The sequence below is a fragment of the Pristiophorus japonicus genome, chromosome 20, assembly GCF_044704955.1.
Source record: "Pristiophorus japonicus isolate sPriJap1 chromosome 20, sPriJap1.hap1, whole genome shotgun sequence".
Classification (NCBI taxonomy): Eukaryota; Metazoa; Chordata; class Chondrichthyes; family Pristiophoridae; genus Pristiophorus; species Pristiophorus japonicus.
Window position 1 is genome coordinate 81648072 of NC_091996.1, and position 19121 is coordinate 81667192.

At 51.9% G+C, this 19121-nt stretch overlaps 1 protein-coding gene across 1 annotated transcript in view; it reads right to left on the minus strand.

Annotated features, from left to right (window-relative positions):
• Positions 1-19121, minus strand: part of LOC139232980 (polyunsaturated fatty acid 5-lipoxygenase-like) — an 80580-nt gene that overhangs the window by 58340 nt on the left and 3119 nt on the right. Inside the window, exons 2-7 of the mRNA XM_070863478.1 lie at positions 18140-18356; positions 15400-15481; positions 13643-13765; positions 9281-9387; positions 7467-7636; positions 1602-1745 (exon numbers count right to left, since the gene is read on the minus strand). Of these exons, the coding sequence (XP_070719579.1) occupies positions 1602-1745; positions 7467-7636; positions 9281-9387; positions 13643-13765; positions 15400-15481; positions 18140-18356 (843 nt within the window). The remainder of the gene's footprint in view (positions 1-1601; positions 1746-7466; positions 7637-9280; positions 9388-13642; positions 13766-15399; positions 15482-18139; positions 18357-19121) is intronic.

Sequence of the window (19121 nt, forward strand, 5' to 3'; positions counted from 1 at the left end):
AGTGGCTGGATGTTCCAGAGAAAGGGAAGGGTGTAGGGACTGGAGGGGGTCACAGAGATAGGTAGGGCTGTAGGGGCTGGAGGGGGTCACAGAGTTAGGGAGGGGTGCGGGTCTGGAGGGGGTCACAGAGATAGGGAGGGTTGTCGGGGCTGGAGGTTACAGAGATAGGGAGGGGTGTAGGGGCTGGAGGGGGTTACAGAGATAGGGAGGGGTGTAGCGGGAGGAGGTTACAGAGATAGGGAGGGGTGTAGGGGCTGGAGGGGGTTACAGAGATATGAAGGGGTGTAGGGGCTGGAGGAGGTCACAGAGATAGGGAGGGGTGTAGGGGCTGGAGGAGGTCACAGAGATAGGGAGAGTTGTAGGGGCTGGAGGAGGTTGCAGAGATCGGGAGGGGTGTAGGGTCTGGAGGAGGTTACAGAGATAGGAAGGGGTGTAGGGGTTGGAGGGAGTCACAGAGATCGGGAGGGGTGTAGGGGGAGGAGGTTACAGAGATAGGGAGGTGAGTAGGGGCTGGAGGTTACAGAGATAGGGAGGGGTGTAGGGGCTGTAGGGGTTACAGAGATAGGGAGGGGTGTAGGGGCTGGAGGGGGTTACAGAGATATGAAGGGGTGTAGGGGCTGGAGGAGGTCACAGAGATAGGGAGGGGTGCGGGAGCTGGAGGGGGTCACAGAGATAGGGAGGGTTGTCGGGGCTAGATGTTACAGAGATAGGGAGGGGTGTAGGGGCTGGAGGGGGTTACAGAGATAGGGAGGGGTGCAGGGGCTGGAGGAGTTTACAGAGATAGGGAGGGGTGTAGCGGGAGGAGTTTACAGAGATAGGGAGGGGTGTAGGGGCTGGAGGAGATCACAGAGATAGGGAGGGGTGTAGGGGCTGGAGGAGGTTACAGAGATAGGGAGGTGTGTAGGAGCTGGAGGAGGTAACAGAGATAGGGAGGGGTGTAGGGGCTGGAGGGTGTCACAGAGATAGGGAGGGGTGTAGGGGCTGGAGGGGGTTACAGAGATAGGGAGGGGTGTAGGGGGAGGAGGGGGTTCCCGAGATAGGGAGGGGTGTAGGGGCTGGAGGGGGTTACAGAGATAGGGAGGGGTGTAGGGGGAGGAGGGGGTTCCAGAGATAGGGAGGGGTGTAGGGGCTGGAGTAGGTTACAGAGATAGGGAGGGGTGTAGGGGCAGGAGGAGGTTACAGAGATAGGGAGGGGTGTAGGGGGAGGAGGGGGTTACAGAGATAGGGAGGGGTGTCGGGGCTGGAGTAGGTTACAGAGATAGGGAGGGGTGAAGGGGGAGGAGGGGGTTACAGAGATAGGGAGGGGTGTCGGGGCTGGAGTAGGTTACAGAGATAGGGAGGGGTGAAGGGGGAGGAGGGGGTTACAGAGATAGGGAGGGGTGAAGGGGGAGGAGGGGGTTACAGAGATAGGGAGGGGTGTAGGGGGAGGAGGGGTGTAGGGGGAGGAGGGGGTTCCAGAGATAGGGAGGGGTGTAGGGGCTGGAGGAGATCACAGATAGGGAGGGGTGTAGGGGCTGGAGGAGGGTACAGAGATAGGGAGGGGTGTGAGGGCTGGAGGAGATCACAGATAGGGATGGGATGACGTGGTTGACAGTGCGTACCTCGATGGCAATGGGCATCATGTGGTTCTGCTTGTCGTGGTACAGCAGGCAGATGGGCGCTGCTATATACTGCTGGACATTATTAATAACGTTGGCCGGAATCCCATCCAACATCTTGTAGTTCACAATGAAGATATTTCCATTCTGTAACAAACATTAAGAGAGGGAAAGACCTGAAATTTTTCACTCGTCGTCCGCCTGCCCGAAACAAGACTCCCAAAGCAAGTGCTCTACTCGGAACTCCGACACGGCAAACGAGCCTCGTGTGGGCCGAGGAAACGTTTCGGGGACATCCTCAAAGCCTCCCTGATAAAGTGCAACATCCCCACCGACACCTGGGAGTCCCTGGCCAAAGACCAGTCCGCCCTAAGTGGAGGAAGTGCCTCCAGGAGGGCGCTGAGCACCTCGAGTCTCGTCGCCGAGAGCGTGCAGAAAGCAAGCGCAGGCAGCGGAAGGAGCGTGCGGCAAACCAGTCCCACCCTCCCTTTCCTCCAACCACTGTCTGTCCCACCTGTGACAGACTGTGGTTCCTGTGTTGGACTGTTCAGCCGCCTGAGAACTTCCTTTTAGGGCCCAAGTTTGGCCCCAGGGTTAGAACGACGCACCTCCGTGTGGTGCGTCGACTTTTTAGAACAGAAATAGCGCCTATTATTTACCTCGGTATTCTCCCCTCCGTCTGGTCAATCCAGGCCCTTGGCACAGCGCAGCAGAACATGTGGAGGGCGGAGCCAGGTCCCGGCGCCGAAAACAGTGCCGGGACCTGTGCACATGCGCGCTGGAGTGTGCGCGCATGTACAGTAACTCCAGGCCCCCGAGGTTGTGTGGGACGGGCCCCAAGCACACCACCCCTAGCCCTGGCCGAATGGGCTGCCATTGTGAAGATCGGACTCGGTCCTCCCTCCCTCCTGTTCAGCTTCAGCTCCCCCCTCCCTCCCTCCCACCCATTCAGGTCCCGCTCCCGTTCCTCCCCTCTCCCTCCCTCCCATTCAGGTCCCGCTCCCGTTCCTCCCCTCTCCCTCCCTCCCTCCCATTCAGGTCCCGCTCCCGTTCCACCCCCCCTCTCTCCCTCCCATTCAGGTCCCGCTCCCGTTCCACCCCCCCTCTCTCCCTCCCATTCAGGACCTGCTCCCGTTCCTCCCCCCTCCCTCCCTCCCATTCAGGTCCCCCTCCCGTTCCTCACCCCTCTCTCCCTCCCATTCAGATCCCGCTCCCGCTCCTCCCCCCTCCCTCCCTCCCATTCAGGTCCCCCTCCCGTTCCTCCCCCCTCTCTCCCTCCCATTCAGGTCCCGCTCCCGTTCCTCCACCCTCCCTTCCTCCCATTCAGGTCCCGCTCCCGTTCCTCCCCCCTCCAATCAGGTCCCGCCCCCGTTCCTCCCCCCTCCCTCCCTCCCATACAGGTCCCGCTCCCGTTCCTCCCCCCTCTCTCCCTCCTATTCAGGTCCCCCTCCCGTTCCTCTCCCCTCCCTCCCTCCCATTCAGTCTCCCCCTCTCCTCCCCCCCAACCCCCTCCCTCCTCTCCTCCCTCCCCGCTCTTCCCTCCCTCCCCCCCACCCCTCGCTGTCAGAAACACAGAGACACTGACAGAGAGAGAGACACTGGGGGATGGGGCGGGGCCTGTCCCAGCTTGCTGTTGGAGGGCTCCCGGTGCTGCAGTCGGTCAGTAGAAATAATTCTTTATTTATTGTTTTTTTTTACATTTTTATGATTGATTTATTGGTTGAATTATTGATTTATTGATCATTTATTATTGATGATGGCTCTTTATTTGTAAAACTGAAGTGTTTAATGTTTGTAAATTCCCCTTCACCCCCATCTCTCGTTCCCTACGCCTGATTTATAAGTGTAGGCAAAGTTTTTCTGAGCGTACAAAAATCTACACTTACTCCATTCTAAATTAGTTTGGAGTAAGTTTTCGCTGCCTAAACTTGCAAAACAGGCGTAAGTGGCTGGACACGCCCCCTTTTGAAAAAATCTGTTCTAAAATGAAACTGTTCTAACTGACTAGAACTGGAGCAAACTAAATGCCAAGAATTGCAATTTCTAAGATGCTCCATTCTAAACTAGTTGCTCCAAAAAAATAGGAGCAACTCAGGCCGAAACTTGAACCTTAGAGTGGAAGCAAGTCTTGCTTAATATCTCATGTGTTTCGGTGTCAAATTCTGTTTTGATAACGCTCCTGTGAGACACTTTGGAATATTTTATGTTAACATAAGAACATAAGAAATATGAGCAGGAGTCAGCCATATGGCCCCTCGAGCCTGCTCCGCCATTTAATTCGATCATGGCTGATCCAATCATGGACTCAGGTCCACTTCCCTGCCCGCTCCCCATAACCCTTCACTCCCTTATCGCTCAAAAATCTGTCTATCTCCGCCTTAAATTTATTCAATGACCCAGCCTCCACAGCTCTCTGGGGCAGAGAATTCCACAGATTTACAACCCTCTGAGAGAAGGAATTCCTCCTCATCTCAGTTTTAAATGGGCGGCCCCTTATTCTGAGACTATGTCCCCTAGTTCTAGACTCCCCTTTGAGTGGAAATATCCTCTCTGCATCCACCTTGTCGAGCCCCCTCATTATCTTATCTGTTTCGATAAGATCACCTCTCATTCTTCTGAATTCCAATGTGTATAGGCCCAACCTACTCAACCTTTCCTCATAAGTCAACCCCCTCATCCCCGGAATTAACCTGGCGCCTTCTGAACAACCTCCAATGCAAATACATCCCACCTTAAATACGGAGACCAAAACTGTACGCAGTACTCTAGGTGTTATAAAATACAAGCAGCAAGTTTGTCGAGGGACGTGATCGGGGCCATGGGGAGGCGTGAGTTTGGGGCCAAGAAGAGACGAGGGCCCAGGGGCAGCACGGGCCAGCCCACACTGCGATATGTGTGCGCACTAGGTCCGTGCAGCAGAGCTGTTCTCCAGTCGTCTTGGTTAACCCTTGCCACTGGACCAAGACCTCGCTCTGTCAAGCCCGTGTGATGGCTGGGGTGCAACGGCCACCCCACGTTAAAAAAATCCACGCACAGGCATCTTCCACCCTTCGACATGTAGTTCAGGACCTGGAATATTAGGGCCTTCATTGAAACACCTGTGAACTCATCCCTTTCCGGCGTGGAAGCAAATCGTCCTCGCTACGTGGGACCGCCTATGATTCTCTGATTCTGAAATACAAGTTGTTTGATTAATAATAGGGTGTGTCCATTGGCGCCCCCCTCTTCTTCACCCGTGGTGCACTGCTGATTTCCTGCACAATGTGTCTCTGGGCATCCATTTATACTTTACTTGACTGCAGGGGCTATTGATCCAGCTGGAATCCATTGCCTTCCCATTTGTCCGATCACAAACAGGCATCAGACAACAATGGGCAGCATCCAGTGAAAGAGCACCACTAAATCGGAATGATCAGCCCCAGTTACTTCCCTCTTCTCGCAAAGGTTCACCAGACTATTTCCTGGGATGGCAGATCTGTCGTATGAGGAGAGATTGAGTCGATTGGGCCTGTATTCACTCGAGTTTAGAAGAATAAGAGGGGATCTCATTAAAAGGTATACAATCCTGACGGGGTTGGACAGACTGGATGCGGGGAGGATATTTCCCCGGGGCTGGGAAGTCGAGAACAAGGGGTCACAGTCTCAGGATACGGGGTGGGAAATTAGAACCGAGATGAGGAGAAATGTTTTCACTCAGAGAGTGGTGAACCTGTGGAATTCTCTGCCACAGAAGGCTGTGGAGATCAAGTCACTGAATGTATTTAAGGAGATAGATAGATAGATTTCGAGACACAAAAGACATCAAGGGGTATGAGGAAAAAGCGGGAATATAGTGCTGAGATAGAAGATCAGCCATCATTGGTACAGAGGAGGTTGAGAGGAGACCTCATTGAGGTGCACAAGATATTGAGGGCCCTGGACATAGTGGATAGTAAGGGTCTATTTCCATTGGTGGAGGGGTCTATTACGAGGGGCATAGTTTTAATGTGGTTGGTGGAAGGTTTAGAGGGGATTTGAGGGGGGGCTTCTTTACACAGAGGGTTGTGGGGATCTGGAACTCGCTGCCTGGAAGAGTGGTGGATGCAGAAACCCTCACCACTTTTAAGAGATGATTGGATGGGCATTTAAAGTGCAGTAACCTGCAGGGTTACGGACCGAGAGCTGGTAATTGGGATTAGACTGGATAACCTTTTGTTGGCCGACGCAGATATAATGGTAAGTACTGCAGTGAATACAATACGACCAGGGTGATCTCCTGGACTAGTGTAGATCGCCTGGATGGGTCGGAGAGGAATTTTCCCAGATTTTTTCTCCCTAAATTGGCCTGTGTTTTTACCTGTTTTTTTGCCTCTCCCAGGAGATCACATGTCTCCAGTTGGGGTGGAGTGTAGAATGTTTTCAGTATAAGGGGTTGTTGCAGTTGTGTGAGGCGGACTGGTTGGGCTGGGTGCTCTTTACCTTTCCGTCATTGTTCACAGGTTTATATATAACCTTTAGGGCTGCTGACTGAGAGCCGTTTGGCTCTTTGTCGGCCGGCGTGGACACGATGGGCCGAAATGGCCTCCTTCTGTGCTGTAAATTTCTATGTTTCTATGATCATATTGAATGACGGAACAGACTCGAAGGGCCGAATGGCCTACTGCAGTTCCTATTTTCTATGTTTCTATGTTTCCTACTCGCTATCACTCAGGTAACTCTGTGCTGCAACCACCAAGGCCAATTCGTCCTCCCGGAGGTGCAGTGTCCGAGACTGGACGCAGTTACTCCAGGCGAGGTTGACCCAAGGCTCGGTACAGCTGCCATGTCGAGCTGACTAGTGTCTGTCATGTGGGATGGTCTAGTAATAGTTGTGGGCACTAAGGGAATCGAGGAATATGGCGATCGGGCGGGAAAGTGGACTTGAGGTCGAAGATCAGCCCTGATCTTGTTGTTTGGCGGAGGGGACTCGAGGGGTCAGATGACCCACTCCCGTCTCCTATTCCGTATGTCCTTATGAACCCCGACAGTGCTTGATGCAGTCAGGACGTTATCACGGTGCCACATCACCACGGCTCTCCCCTTCACGTAAAGGGGCTGGCAGCCTGACCGAACCCGGGGGGTGGGGGGAGGGGGACACAATTGTCGGGCCGACACAGAGGTGGGCCGCCCAAAACAAAACACGGTGGCGGTGGCTGCGTGCCTGCCCCTTTAAGGGAAGCTGTAACGCCGCTGCAGAGGGCCGCAGCCTCACTGGACCACCGGGAAAACATTTGTTTTGGCACCGCCGGGCGAGCCGAAGATTTTCACGCTGGAATTTAGCCGTGGGGAGGGTGGGGGTCCGGGGGGGTAGATCGGCGGTGCACACTGCGATGACGCACTTAGCACGGATTGGCAGTAGTGGAGCGGTGGGAGGGGACCACTGGGGTAACACAGAAGCGGAATTTTGATATTGGCAGCCATTACACGAAAAGACGGCGGCCATTGCACTCCGCAGCACAGCCCGCTGCTCTTTGGGGTTAAGAGGCCTTCAGGAAAGGGGTAATTTCATCCCCCCCCCCACAATTTTTCCCAGGAACTGCAGAAAGAGAAACCAATTGCTGCTTACTCCTCAGCAAGGTCCCTTAATTGGCCATGCCCCAGTTTAACCTCCGCCCTGTGGAATTCTCTACCGCAGAGAGTTGTTGAGGCCAGTTCGTTGGATATATTCAAAAGGGAATTAGATGTGGCCCTTACGGCTAAAGGGATCAAGGGGTGTGGAGAGAAAGCAGGAAAGGGGTACTGAGGGAATGATCAGCCGTGATCTTATTGAATGGTGGTGCAGGCTCGAAGGGCCGAATGGCCTGCTCCTGCACCTATTTTCTGTGTTTCTATGTTAAATCATACACGTACCTGAATTTCTTGTTCCAGTGTGAATTCCTCGAGAGATTTGCTAACCATGGCGTTTGTCACAGGGAAATTGGCCGGGATTCTCCTGCATCTCTCAATCAGGACTGGGTTGAAACCGTTCATGAACTGGTATCCGAAAAACCAGTCCTCCTTCCAGTGTTCCTTGGCAAAAGCTGTGGAACAATCAAAATAGGGGGGAAAAAAATCAGAATTGCAGAAAGACCTGGATCCCATCAACAATAACTTAAAACCAAGCCGGTGTAACATAATATTCCTGCTCACTGGCAGGTAACTCAACAACTCAGTGTTGGCAGTCAATCTCCTTCCTCCTCTCATTCACAACAATACCTTTCGAGTAAGCATGAGACACTTTGTGGTTTAGTGTACGGAGCAGACTTTATTGATACCTAGGATGAGGGGTCAGTCAACCCAACCCAGATCAGGGAATGGCTTTTGACTTCAACTTCTATCTTTTGAGCCCTCCGAATTACTAGTGATAACTAAGCTCCATTATACACCGGGGGTGGGGGAGCAGAAATTCGTCTCCTCAGCGCCGCCCATTAGTGCCAGTAGATGGCGTTAATGCGGCATTGAGACCAGTACCGACGGGGCGAGGTGAATCCAGCACCACACACCAAATTGCCCCCCCCCCCCCGACCGCCTCCAGTAGCACTGCCGCTAACAGCTATCGCTGGGGACCTCAACGCCAGGGAGATCGTGATGTCAGTGAGTGGGCAGCGCTCAGTGAAAGCCTGATTTCCCAAACTGTTTTAAGCTACTTACCGCATCACCTGGAGTAAACACTGATAGGGAGAGCTGGCGTGCAGCATCAGGAAGCCGGCTGCAGGGGTGTTATTTAAAGGGTTCATCAGTAATCACTCACACCGGACCGGTCAGGTTAGTGCCATTTCAGTGGGGGATTTTTCATTAGTTTCTCCCACTGCAACAGTTTCACTGAGTAATTTCAAGGTTCTTTTGTATCAAGAGTCTTGTGGCAAGTACAAAGTAGTTACATTTGTTTTTCAAAGATTCAAACTGCAGCGCTTGGTAAGATTAATGGGGGCTATTGTGGCATCCAGGTTTTGGTGATGTGAATTGAGGGATAAATATTGGCCCATTATAACTCCCCTGCTCTTTTCTGAAATAGTGGTCATGGGATCATTTATGTCCATCTGAGGGAGCAGACAGGATCTCGGTTAAAGTCTCATCTGAAAGATGGCACCTCCGACAGTACGGCGCTCCCTCAGTACTGCCCCTCCGACAGTGCGGCGCTCCCTCAGTACTGCCCCTCCGACAGTGCGGCACTCCCTCAGTACTGCCCCTCCGACAGTGTGGCACTCCCTCAGTACTGCCCCTCCGACAGTGCGGCGCTCCCTCAGTTTTGCCCCTCCGACAGTGCGGCGCTCCCTCAGTACTGCCCCTCCGACAGTGCGGCGCTCCCTCAGTACTGCCCCTCCGACAGTGCGGCACTCCCTCAGTACTGCACTGGGAGTGTCAGTGTGGATTTTTGTGATCAAGTCTCTGGAATGGGACTTGAACCCATGGCCTTCTGTTGTTCTTTGTGGGAGCTTGCTGTGCGTAGATCGGCTGCCGCGTTTCCGACATTGCAACAGTGACTGCACATCAAAACATGCTTCAATGTCTGTGATGCACTTTGGGACATCCTGAGGCGTGAAAGGCGCTATATAAATACAAGTTCTTTCTTTCTACTTGGTCTCTCTGGTGTGATTAATATTGTGTTGTTGATTTTTTAATGGTGCCGTCTCAGATTACGAACCCAATGACCCCTTTCCTAATTGTAGGCGACCCACCATTACCTGCAATGGGACTTTCGACTTTCCGAAAGATCTTATCAAAGTCCTCTGGGGCGCTCCAGGACTTTCCGAACATGTGCATAAACTTCTTCAGCTGCAGGTCTCCAAACCTAAAGAAATAAACACACAAAGCTGTATAACGGTGGTGGTACTTAGGCTGAGGCCTCTGTCATGGTCTGGAGGCTGAGTGCCTCCTCTGACTATTAATGCTGACTTCTAGTTGGCACTTGGCTCTGTTGCCACATATGTACACTTCAGGAAAGATGTCACGGCTTTCAAAAGGTTACAGAGGAGGTTTACCAGGATGTTACCAGGGATGAGGGATGTTAGAACATAAGAACATAAGAAATAGGAGCAGGAGTAGGCCATTTGGCCCCTCGAGCCTGCTCCGCCAGTCAATAAGATCATGGCTGATCTGATCATGGACTGAGCTCCACTTCCCCGCCCGCTCCCCATAACCCTTCACTCCTTTATCCCTCAAACATCTGTCCATATCCACCTTAAATATATTCAATGTCCCAGCCTCCACAGCTCTCTGGGGCAGAGAATTCCACAGATTTACAACCCTCAGAGAAGAAATTCCTCCTCATCTCAGTTCTAAATGGGCGGCCCCTTATTCTGAGACTATGTTCCCTAGTTCTAGTCTCCCATATGAGTGGAAATATCCTCTCTGCATCCACCTTGTCGAGCCCCCTCATTATCCTATCTGTTTCAATCAGAGTTAGTTATGTGGAATGACTGGAGAAGCAGGGATTGTGCTCCGTGTTATGAGGAGAGGTTTTCATCGAGCAGAGAGAGAAAAACCACTCCCTCTGGTGAACGGGTCAATAGTCAGAGGTCACAGATTCAAACCATTGGCGAAAGATTGAGAGGGGAGCTGAGGAGACATGTTCACACTCAGAGAGTTGTCGCGATCTGGGACGCTCGACCTGAAATGGTGTCGGCAGCGGATTGTAAAAGGCTGTGGGACAGGTGTTTGAGGGTGAGGAACTTACAGGGTTACGGACAAGAAACGGGAGGGTGTGGGACTGAGCACCACTGCTCTGTCAAAGAGTCAGCACAGACACAAGGGGCCGAACGGCCTCCTTCTGTGCTGTACGTTTATCAAAGAAACTATCTGTTCTGATAGGAATTTCTCCCTTGCATCTGATCTGGAATATTGCATGCAATGAATATGGGGGGGACACTCGGGGACCAGTAACCCCTCGATTCAAAAAAGAGGCAGACAAAAAGCAGGAAACTATATACCAGTTAGCCTAACATCTGTGGTTGGGAAAATGTTGGAGTCTGTAAAGTTGCAAAATTCATGCGAAAACCCCTCAGTGTTTGGACTCATTGGAAAGGAAATTTAATTTGGAACTATCCACCAAAAAGTTTGAGATCCTAAAGTGCACATGGAAGAAACTACGAACTTTAATCGAATTTGGGATTTTACAAAGCAGATTGAATCTGTGTGGGCAGGGCTAAGGACTAAAGGAACTACCCTTCAATGAAACCAGTTTGAGTATTGAAGCTGTCTGGGGTATTGAAACTAAAGCAAATTGTCTGGAGAATTGTGTAAACTCGAAAACCCTTCTCCCCAGGAGACATTAACAAAGCAACAATCAATCCAGAGATAGCCAGCCATCACCATGAGCAGAAAACCCATTCCAGCACATACATAATAACAATGGCCCATCCAGCCTGCATGAAAACCTCAAGCACAGACAGAGACTGCAAATATCAAAGCTAATATTCCCATCAAGAAACAGATTTAGAAGATCGACACATCCGAGACAGGTTAACATTTAATGAGCCCGCCAAAATATGACAACGAAATATCAAGCCCGCCAAAATTAAACAAAGAATCCGGACTGATTAGCGCGAAGATTAGAACAGCTCCAAAGGTATAACTGGGCTTTAACAACGTGTATGCTACTGCATCAGAAGACACTGCTAGGGACGCTTAGCAGAAGGTATGTACACAGCAGCAGAGCATCATAGAGCATCAAGAAGGGAGAGAGACCACCGCAGCAGTTTTAACTAGCTTCTCCAACCTCGACGTCCTGCAATCGGAAAAGAGAGGAAGAACATCACCATTGCGGCAGCAACCGACCACAGCCAATGTGGTACCACCAAAAGCACCGCGATCGACCAACTTCGAAACAAAACCCCACAAGGAAGAAACCGAAGAATCGAAAGTTTGCGCTCTACAACCGAGGCCTGACGACCAACAGGTGAAAACATTACCTAAAGAGACATGGAACCTATTTCTAATGAAAGAAAACGGGTACGGGTACTTACCCCATAAGACCAAAACATGCCCGACCGCATCAGCGGACACCATCCAACTGAAGACTACGCAGTAAGAGGTTTTCTCTGACGTTCAGGCTACGGCAAGCAGAACCTACAGAATCCAGCGAACCCCGAATTGTGAACCACCACCAACTACCAGTAAAGGATCGGTGAGCATAGTCCCCATTTGCCCTGGAGTTTAACCTAGTCAGTGTTAGGTATTGGGAGGTGGGAGGTGTATTATTCACTGTAACCCCTTTGAATGTGTGATGTCCTGTTCATTAATTAAGTGATTATAAGTTTGACATGGTATTTTCTTGCCTTTAATAAAACCAAAGTTCTTTTGCACCAAACCAGTTGTCTCTTGCACTTTACAACATCCCCCAAATAAATCCAGAGTCTAGAACCCAGGGAGTGGGAGTGATTCGAACTGCTCAGAAGGTCAGAGGTGAACCTGACCCCACACACCACCCCCTACAGAGTCCATTATTAAAGAAGCAGTAGCTGGACATTTGGAAAAGCAAAATTCAGTCAGGCAGAGTCAGCATGGATTTATGAAAGGGAAGTCATGTTTGACAAATTTGCTGGAATTCTTTGAGGATGTAACGAACAGGGTGGATAAAGGGGAACCAGTGGATGTGGTGCATTTGGACTTCCAGAAGGCATTTGACAAGGTGCCACACAAAAGGTTACTGCACACGATAAAAGTTCACGGGGTTGGGGATAATATATTGTCATGGATAGAAGACTGGCTAACAAACAGAAAACAGAGAGTCAGGATAAATGGTTCATTCTCTGGTTGGCAATCAGTAACGAGTGGGGTGCTGCAGGGATCAGTGCTGGGACCCCAACTATTTACAATCTATATTAACGACTTGGAAGAAGGGACTGAGTGTAACATAGCCAAGTTTGCTGACGATACAAAGATGAGAGGAAAAGCAATGTGTGAGGAGGACATAAAAAATCTGCAAAAGGACATGGATAGGCTAAGTGAGTGGGCAAAAATTTGGCAGATGGAGTATAATGTTGGAAAGTGTGAGGTCATGCACATTGGCAGAAAAACTCAAACAGCAAGTTATCTAAATGGAGAAAGATTGCAAAGTGCCGCAATACAGCGGGACCTGGGGGTCCTTGTTCATGAAACACAAAAGGATAGTATGCAGGTACAACAAGTGATCAGGAAGGCAAATGGAATCTTGGCCTTTATTGCAAAGGGGTTTGAGTATAAAAGCAGGGAAGTCTTGCTACAGGTATACAGGGTATTGGTGAGACCACACCTGGAATACTGCGTACAGTTTTGGTTTCCATATTTACGAAAGGATATACTTGCTTTTGAGGCAGTTCAGAGAAGGTTCACTAGGTTGATCCCGGGGATGAGTGGATTGACTTATGAGGAAAGGTTGAGTAGGTTGGGCCTCTACTCATTGGAATTCAGAAGAATGAGAGGCGGTCTTATAGAAACATATAAGATTATGAGGGGGCTTGACAAGGTGGATGCAGAGAGGATGTTTCCACTGATGGGGGAGACTAGAACTAGGGGGCATGATCTTAGAATAAGGGCCCATTTAGAACTGAGATGAGGAGAAATTTCTTCTCTTAGAGGGTTGTAAATCTGTGGAATTTGCTGCCTGTGGAAGCTGGGACATTAAATAAATTTAAGACAGATATAGACAGTTTCTTAAACGATAAGGGAATAAGGGGCTATGGGGAGCGGGCAGGGAAGTGGAGCTGAGTCCATGATCGGATCAGCCATGATCTTATTAAATGGCGGAGCAGGCTCAAGGGGCCGTATGTCCTACAGCTGCTCCTTGTTCTTATGTTCTTATCTGTTCTGATCGGAATTTCTCCTTTGGATCTGATCTGGAATATTGCATGCAATGAGCATGAGGGAGCACTTGGGTACCAGTACCAGGCCCTGACTGACTGAGAGCTCAGACACCAGTAACATACCTATTGCCGATGCCGAGAGAGAAGGTCAGAGAGGGCCAGCCCACATTGCAATGAACTGTGGTTCCAGCACCAAGTTTTCCACAGTAGGCCCGTTATTACCCGGTTTCTATGGCGCCTCGCGGCTATCAATGTGATACCTACGCCGAGACCAAGTTGTATTTGAGATCTCGATCCTTCTTGCAACTGAACCTCAAACTGAGGGGCAGGTCATCAACCAAGTCAGCATCAATGCACCTTGGCATGTTGGGTTTCCAAACCTTCCACCTGGAACACAAAGGGAAACACTGTGAAATCATGAGGCTGAGGCAAGTCTGTGTAAAAATAACACCTTTAAAATGGATCAGGATTTGGTTTCCACAATACAACAGTGACTACTATCATCATCATCATCATCATAGGCAGGCCCTTGGAATTGAGGAAGACTTGCTTCCATTCCTGAAGTGAGTTCTTTGGTGACTGAACAGTCCAATATGAGAACCACAGGCTCTGTCACAAGTTGGACAGATAGTCGTTGAGGGAAAGGGGAGGGTGGGACTGGTTTGCCGTACGCTCCTTCCGCTGCATGCGCTTGATTTCTGCATGCTCTCGGCGACGGGGCTCGAGGTGCTCAGCGTCCTCCCGCATGTACTTCCTCCACTTAGGGTGGACTGGTCTTTGGCCAGGGACTCCCAGGTGTCAGTGGGGATGTTGCACTTTCTCAGGGAGCATTTGAGGGTGTCCTTGTAATGTTTCCACTGCCCACCTTTGACTCATTTGCCGTGAAGGAGCTCCAAGTAGAGCGCTGGCTTTGGGAGTCTCGAGTCTGGCATGTGGACAATGTGGCCTGCCCAGCGGGGCTGATCAAGTGTGGTCAGTGCTTCGATGCTGGGGTTGTTGGCCTGGACGAGAACGCTGATGTACAACAGGCACCTCAAAGTACTGGAGAAGTACCACCAACGATGCCTCCCCAAGATGCTGCAAATCCATTGGTAGGATAGGCGCACCAACATCAGCGTTCTCTCTCAGGCCAACATCCCCAGCATCGAGGCATTGTCCACACCCAATCAGCTCCGCTGGATGGGCCTCATCGTCCACATGCCCGACACAAGACTCCCGAAGCAAGCTGCTCCGAGCTACATCACGGCAACGAGCCCCAGGCGGGCAGAGAAAACGCTTCAAGGACACCCTCAAAGCCTCCTTGAAAAAATGCAACATCCCCACCGACTCTTGGGAATCCCCGGCCCAAGGCCGCTCAAAGTGGAGGAGGGGCGTCCGGGAGGGCGCCGGACACCTCTTCGCCGGGAGCACGCGGAAGCCAAGCACAAACAGCAGAAGGAGCGTACGGCAAACCAAGCCCCCCACCCACCCGTCCCTCCAACCACCGTCTGCCCCAGACACCGCCTGTGACAGAGACTGTAGGTCCCACATTGGTCTCATCAGTCCCCTGAGAACTGGTGTTCGTGTGGAAGCAAGTCATCCTCGACCCCAGGGGACTGCCTCAGAAGAAGACAACAGTGACTACACTTCAAAAGTACTCGATTGGCTGTAAAGCACTTTGAGGCACCCTGAGGTTGTCAAAGGCACTATATAAATGCAAGTTCTTTCTTCCTTTGCATTTATGAGGATTTAAGATTAAATTGAAATACATTCGGTATTCGATGTAGAAAGGGGAGAATGTGGGAGGGGTGGTATTGCACAGTTTGGAGATCTTGGCAATGAACCAGTTGGACGGCTGGCTGTGATTGCATGTGGCCATTCCCCCATTTCTAGGCGGCTGTTGCCTGCTCAAACAACAGACCCCTTGGGTAATGACATTCTAGAACGTTATCATTTGGCCCCTCGGCCAGAAAAATCACCCAGCAGTCCTGTTGACAGGCGGTGTCTCTCTGTAAATAAAGCGGAGATATCGGAGCGGTTACCTGTAAAGCCTCTGGTTCTCCTCCAGTTCTTGCTGGCGATGGGACTGTAATTTGAGCCACTTGTCATCAGAGGCTCTCTTAGCTGCAAAGGACATTCAGATGTTAAATACAGAATGAGCTATCCAAGGCTGAGTAACAGGCTGGAATCTAACTGAGGGCTACGGAAAAAAAGACAGACTTGCATTTTTATAGCACCTTTCACAACGTCAGGACGTCCCAAAGTGCTTTACTGCCAATGAAGTGTAGTCACTGTTACAAGATAAGTTTATATAAGGATTTAGACACCTCAAATCGCTGGAGAAATACCGCCAACGATGTCTCCGCAAGATCCTGCAAATCCCCTGGGAGGACAGACGCACCAATGTTAGCGTCCTCGACCAGGCCAACATCCCCAGCATTGAAGCACTGACCACACTTGACCAGCTCCGCTGGGCAGGCCACATTGTTCGCATGCCCGACACGAGACTCCCAAAGCAAGCGCTCTACTCGGAACTCCTTCACGGCAAACGAGCCCCAGGTGGGAAGAGGAAACGTTTTGGGAACACCCTCAAAGCCTCCTTGATAAAGTGCAACATCCCCACCGACACCTGGGAGTCCCTGGCCAAAGACCATCCTAAGTGGAGGAAGTGCATCCGGGAGGGCACTGAGCACCTCGAGTCTCGTCGCCAAGAGCATGTGGAGATCAAGCGCAGGCAGCGGAAGGAGCGTGCGGCAAACCAGTCCCACCCACCCTTTCCCTCAACCACTGTCTGTCCCACCTGTGACCGAGACTGTAATTCCCGTATTAGACTATACAGTCACCTGAGAACTCACTTTTAGAGTGGAAGCAAGTCTTCCTCGGCTCTGAGGGACTGCCTATGATGATGATGATGATGATGTAAGTTTATTTATATAGAATAATCGATACCCGGGAGTGAGTTTCAGGTTGGAATCGAATCCAGAGGTTTTGTCTGTTCATATATCGTGAGTTACACACTGAAATCTAATGAAGGGGGACAAATGAGTTATCTATATAATGTTAGATACCTGGAAGTAATCTAATCACGGGTTATTTAAGACCTATAATTATATGAGACAGTCAAAACATGGCCCTAAGCCAGTCAAACAAACTGACTCGCCTGTTCCATTGCCCAAGGTGATGGATCGCACTTAATGTTGTCATGTAAGGCCTATTCCTTATTCTGAATATGATACAGGCACAGGAGCTTAATCCGTAACCTTGGCTGGTGTTGGGAGAATACCCCGTGGTGTGTTCTAAATGTACGGTCACATACTGCAGGGTGATCTCCTGGAATAGTGTCGATCGCTTGGATGGGTCGGAGAGGAATTTTCCCAGATTTTTTCTCCCTAAATTGGCCTGGGTTTTTATCAGGTTTTTGCCTCTCCCAGGAGATCACGTGGCTCCGGTTGGGGTGGAGTGTAGAATGTTTTCAGTCGAAGGAATGTCACAGTTATGTGAGGCGGGCTGGTTGGGCTGGGTGCTCTTTGCCTTTCCGTCATTGTTCCTAGGTTTATATGTAAACTTTAGGGCTGCTGACCAAGGGTCGTGTGGCTCTTTGTCGGCCGGCGCGGACACGATGGGCCAAAATGGCCTCCTTCTGCGCTGCAAATTTCTATGTTTCTCATCATCATCATCATCATCATTATAGGTGAACGAGGATGACTTGCTTCCACATGAGTTCACAGATGTTTCGATGAAAGACCTGATGTTCCAGTCCTGAACTCCAATTGAAGGGTGGAAGATGCCTGTGTGTGGATTTTTTAACGTGTGGTGGCCGTTGCACACCAGCCATCACACGGGCTTGACAGAGCGAGGTCTTGGTCCAGTGGCAAGGGTTAACCAGGATGATTGGAGACCAGCTCTGCTGCACGGATCCAGTGTGCACACATATCGCAGTGTGGGCTGAGCCCGTGCTGCCCCTGGGCTCTCGGCTCTTCTGGGCCCCATACCCTCATTCTTTTTTTTTTTAAATTCGGAGCCAATCTTTCCAATTCTTTGTCAAATCACAAACGCCAGAGGTCACCTTGCACACATCAAGGATCACTCTGCGCCAATGCTCTTAGCCAAAAGGCCTAGAGCCACTGCACCGTTCCTGGAAGTACTGCAATACCAGGTTCGTGCCATGGAGGTGGATGGGTCAGGTCCCCCACACACCTCCGTGGAGGTGGATGGGTCAGGTCCCCCACACACCTCCGTGGAGGTGGATGGGTCAAGCCACCCCACCCACCCCATACCCTCATTCGCCGCACCTCCGCCCACGATGTTCCAGGGACTGGCGCTCCAGCTCTATTTATAGCCCCGACCTGCAATGGTGTTCTCACACAGGTCGGGGCGGCCCACGATATCCCAGGGCCCGACCTCCAGCTCTATTTATAGCCCCGACCTGCAATGGTGTTCTCACACAGGTCGGGGCGGCCCATGATGTTTCTATGTTTCAGGTGGACGACGCACATCGCACAGCACTATTTCAGGGGTAGAGCTGCCCCTGTGTCTTAGCCAACCTTTATCCCTCAACCAACATCACTAACAATACAGCTGACCTGGCCATGATCGCATTGCTGTACGTGGGAGCTTGCTGTGCGCACAATGGTCTCCCACGTGTCCTACATTACAACAGTGACCACACTTCAAAGGCCGCTCACTGGCTTGAAACGTTCTCGGATGTCCCCAGGCCGGGGGGGCGGGGGTGAAGAGAGAAGAGAGAGAGACCTCCAATGATCCTGGACTTTAACAGCTCACCTGCTCCTTCCCGTAAGCGTACGGTGCAGTTTTCCAGCCACCTGTAGCAGGGGAAGTGGAAGAAGTTTCCCGCGGTGGTCTCCACTGTCACGGAGCAGCAGAACCAGGAATCCTTGGGCAGGAACCAGTAACCTGCCAGCAGGAACGGAGACACCTCCAGCTGCACAAACCAAATGGTCCCCAGGTCCTGGTCGCTGATGACTTCGTACACATCCACCTGGAAATGAAGTTAGACCGGGGAGGAAGGGGACGAGGGGAGGGGAGGGAGGGGGCAGGAGGAAGGGGGTGAGTGGAGGAGAGGGGAGGGGGGAAGGGAATGGAGGGAGGGGGAGGGGAGGAGAGGGAGGGAGGGGGAGGAGAGGGAGGGGGAGAGGGAGGGGGCGAGGGGAGGAGAGGGGAGAGAATGGAGGGAGTGGGGAGGGGAGAGAATGGAGGGAGGGGGGAGGGGAGAGAATGGAGGGAGGGGAGAGAATGGAGGGAGGGGGGAGGGGAGAGAATGGAGGGAGGGGGAGGGGTGAGAATGGAGGGAGGGGGGAGGGGAGAGAATGGAGGGAGGGGCAGGGGAGAGAATGGAGGGAGGGGGAGGGGAGGGGGAGGGGAGGGGGAGGGGAGGGGAGGGGTAGGGGAGGGGGGAGGGGAGGGAATGGAGGGAGGGGGGTGGAGAGAATGGAGGGAGGGGGGAGGGGAGAGAATGGAGGGAGGGGAGAGAATGGAGGGAGGGGGGAGGGGAGAGAATGGAGGGAGGGGAGAGAATGGAGGGAGGGGGAGGGGAGAGAATGGAGGGAGGGGGAGGGGAGAGAATGGAGGGAGGGGGAGGAGAGGGAGGGAGGGAGGGGGAGGAGAGGGAGGGAGAGGGAGAGGGAGGGAGGGGGAGGAGAGGGAGGGAGGGGGAGGAGAGGGAGGGAGGGGGAGGAGAGGGAGGGAGGGGGAGGAGAGGGAGGGGAGGAGAGGGAGGGGGAGGGGGAGGAGAGGGAGGGAGGGG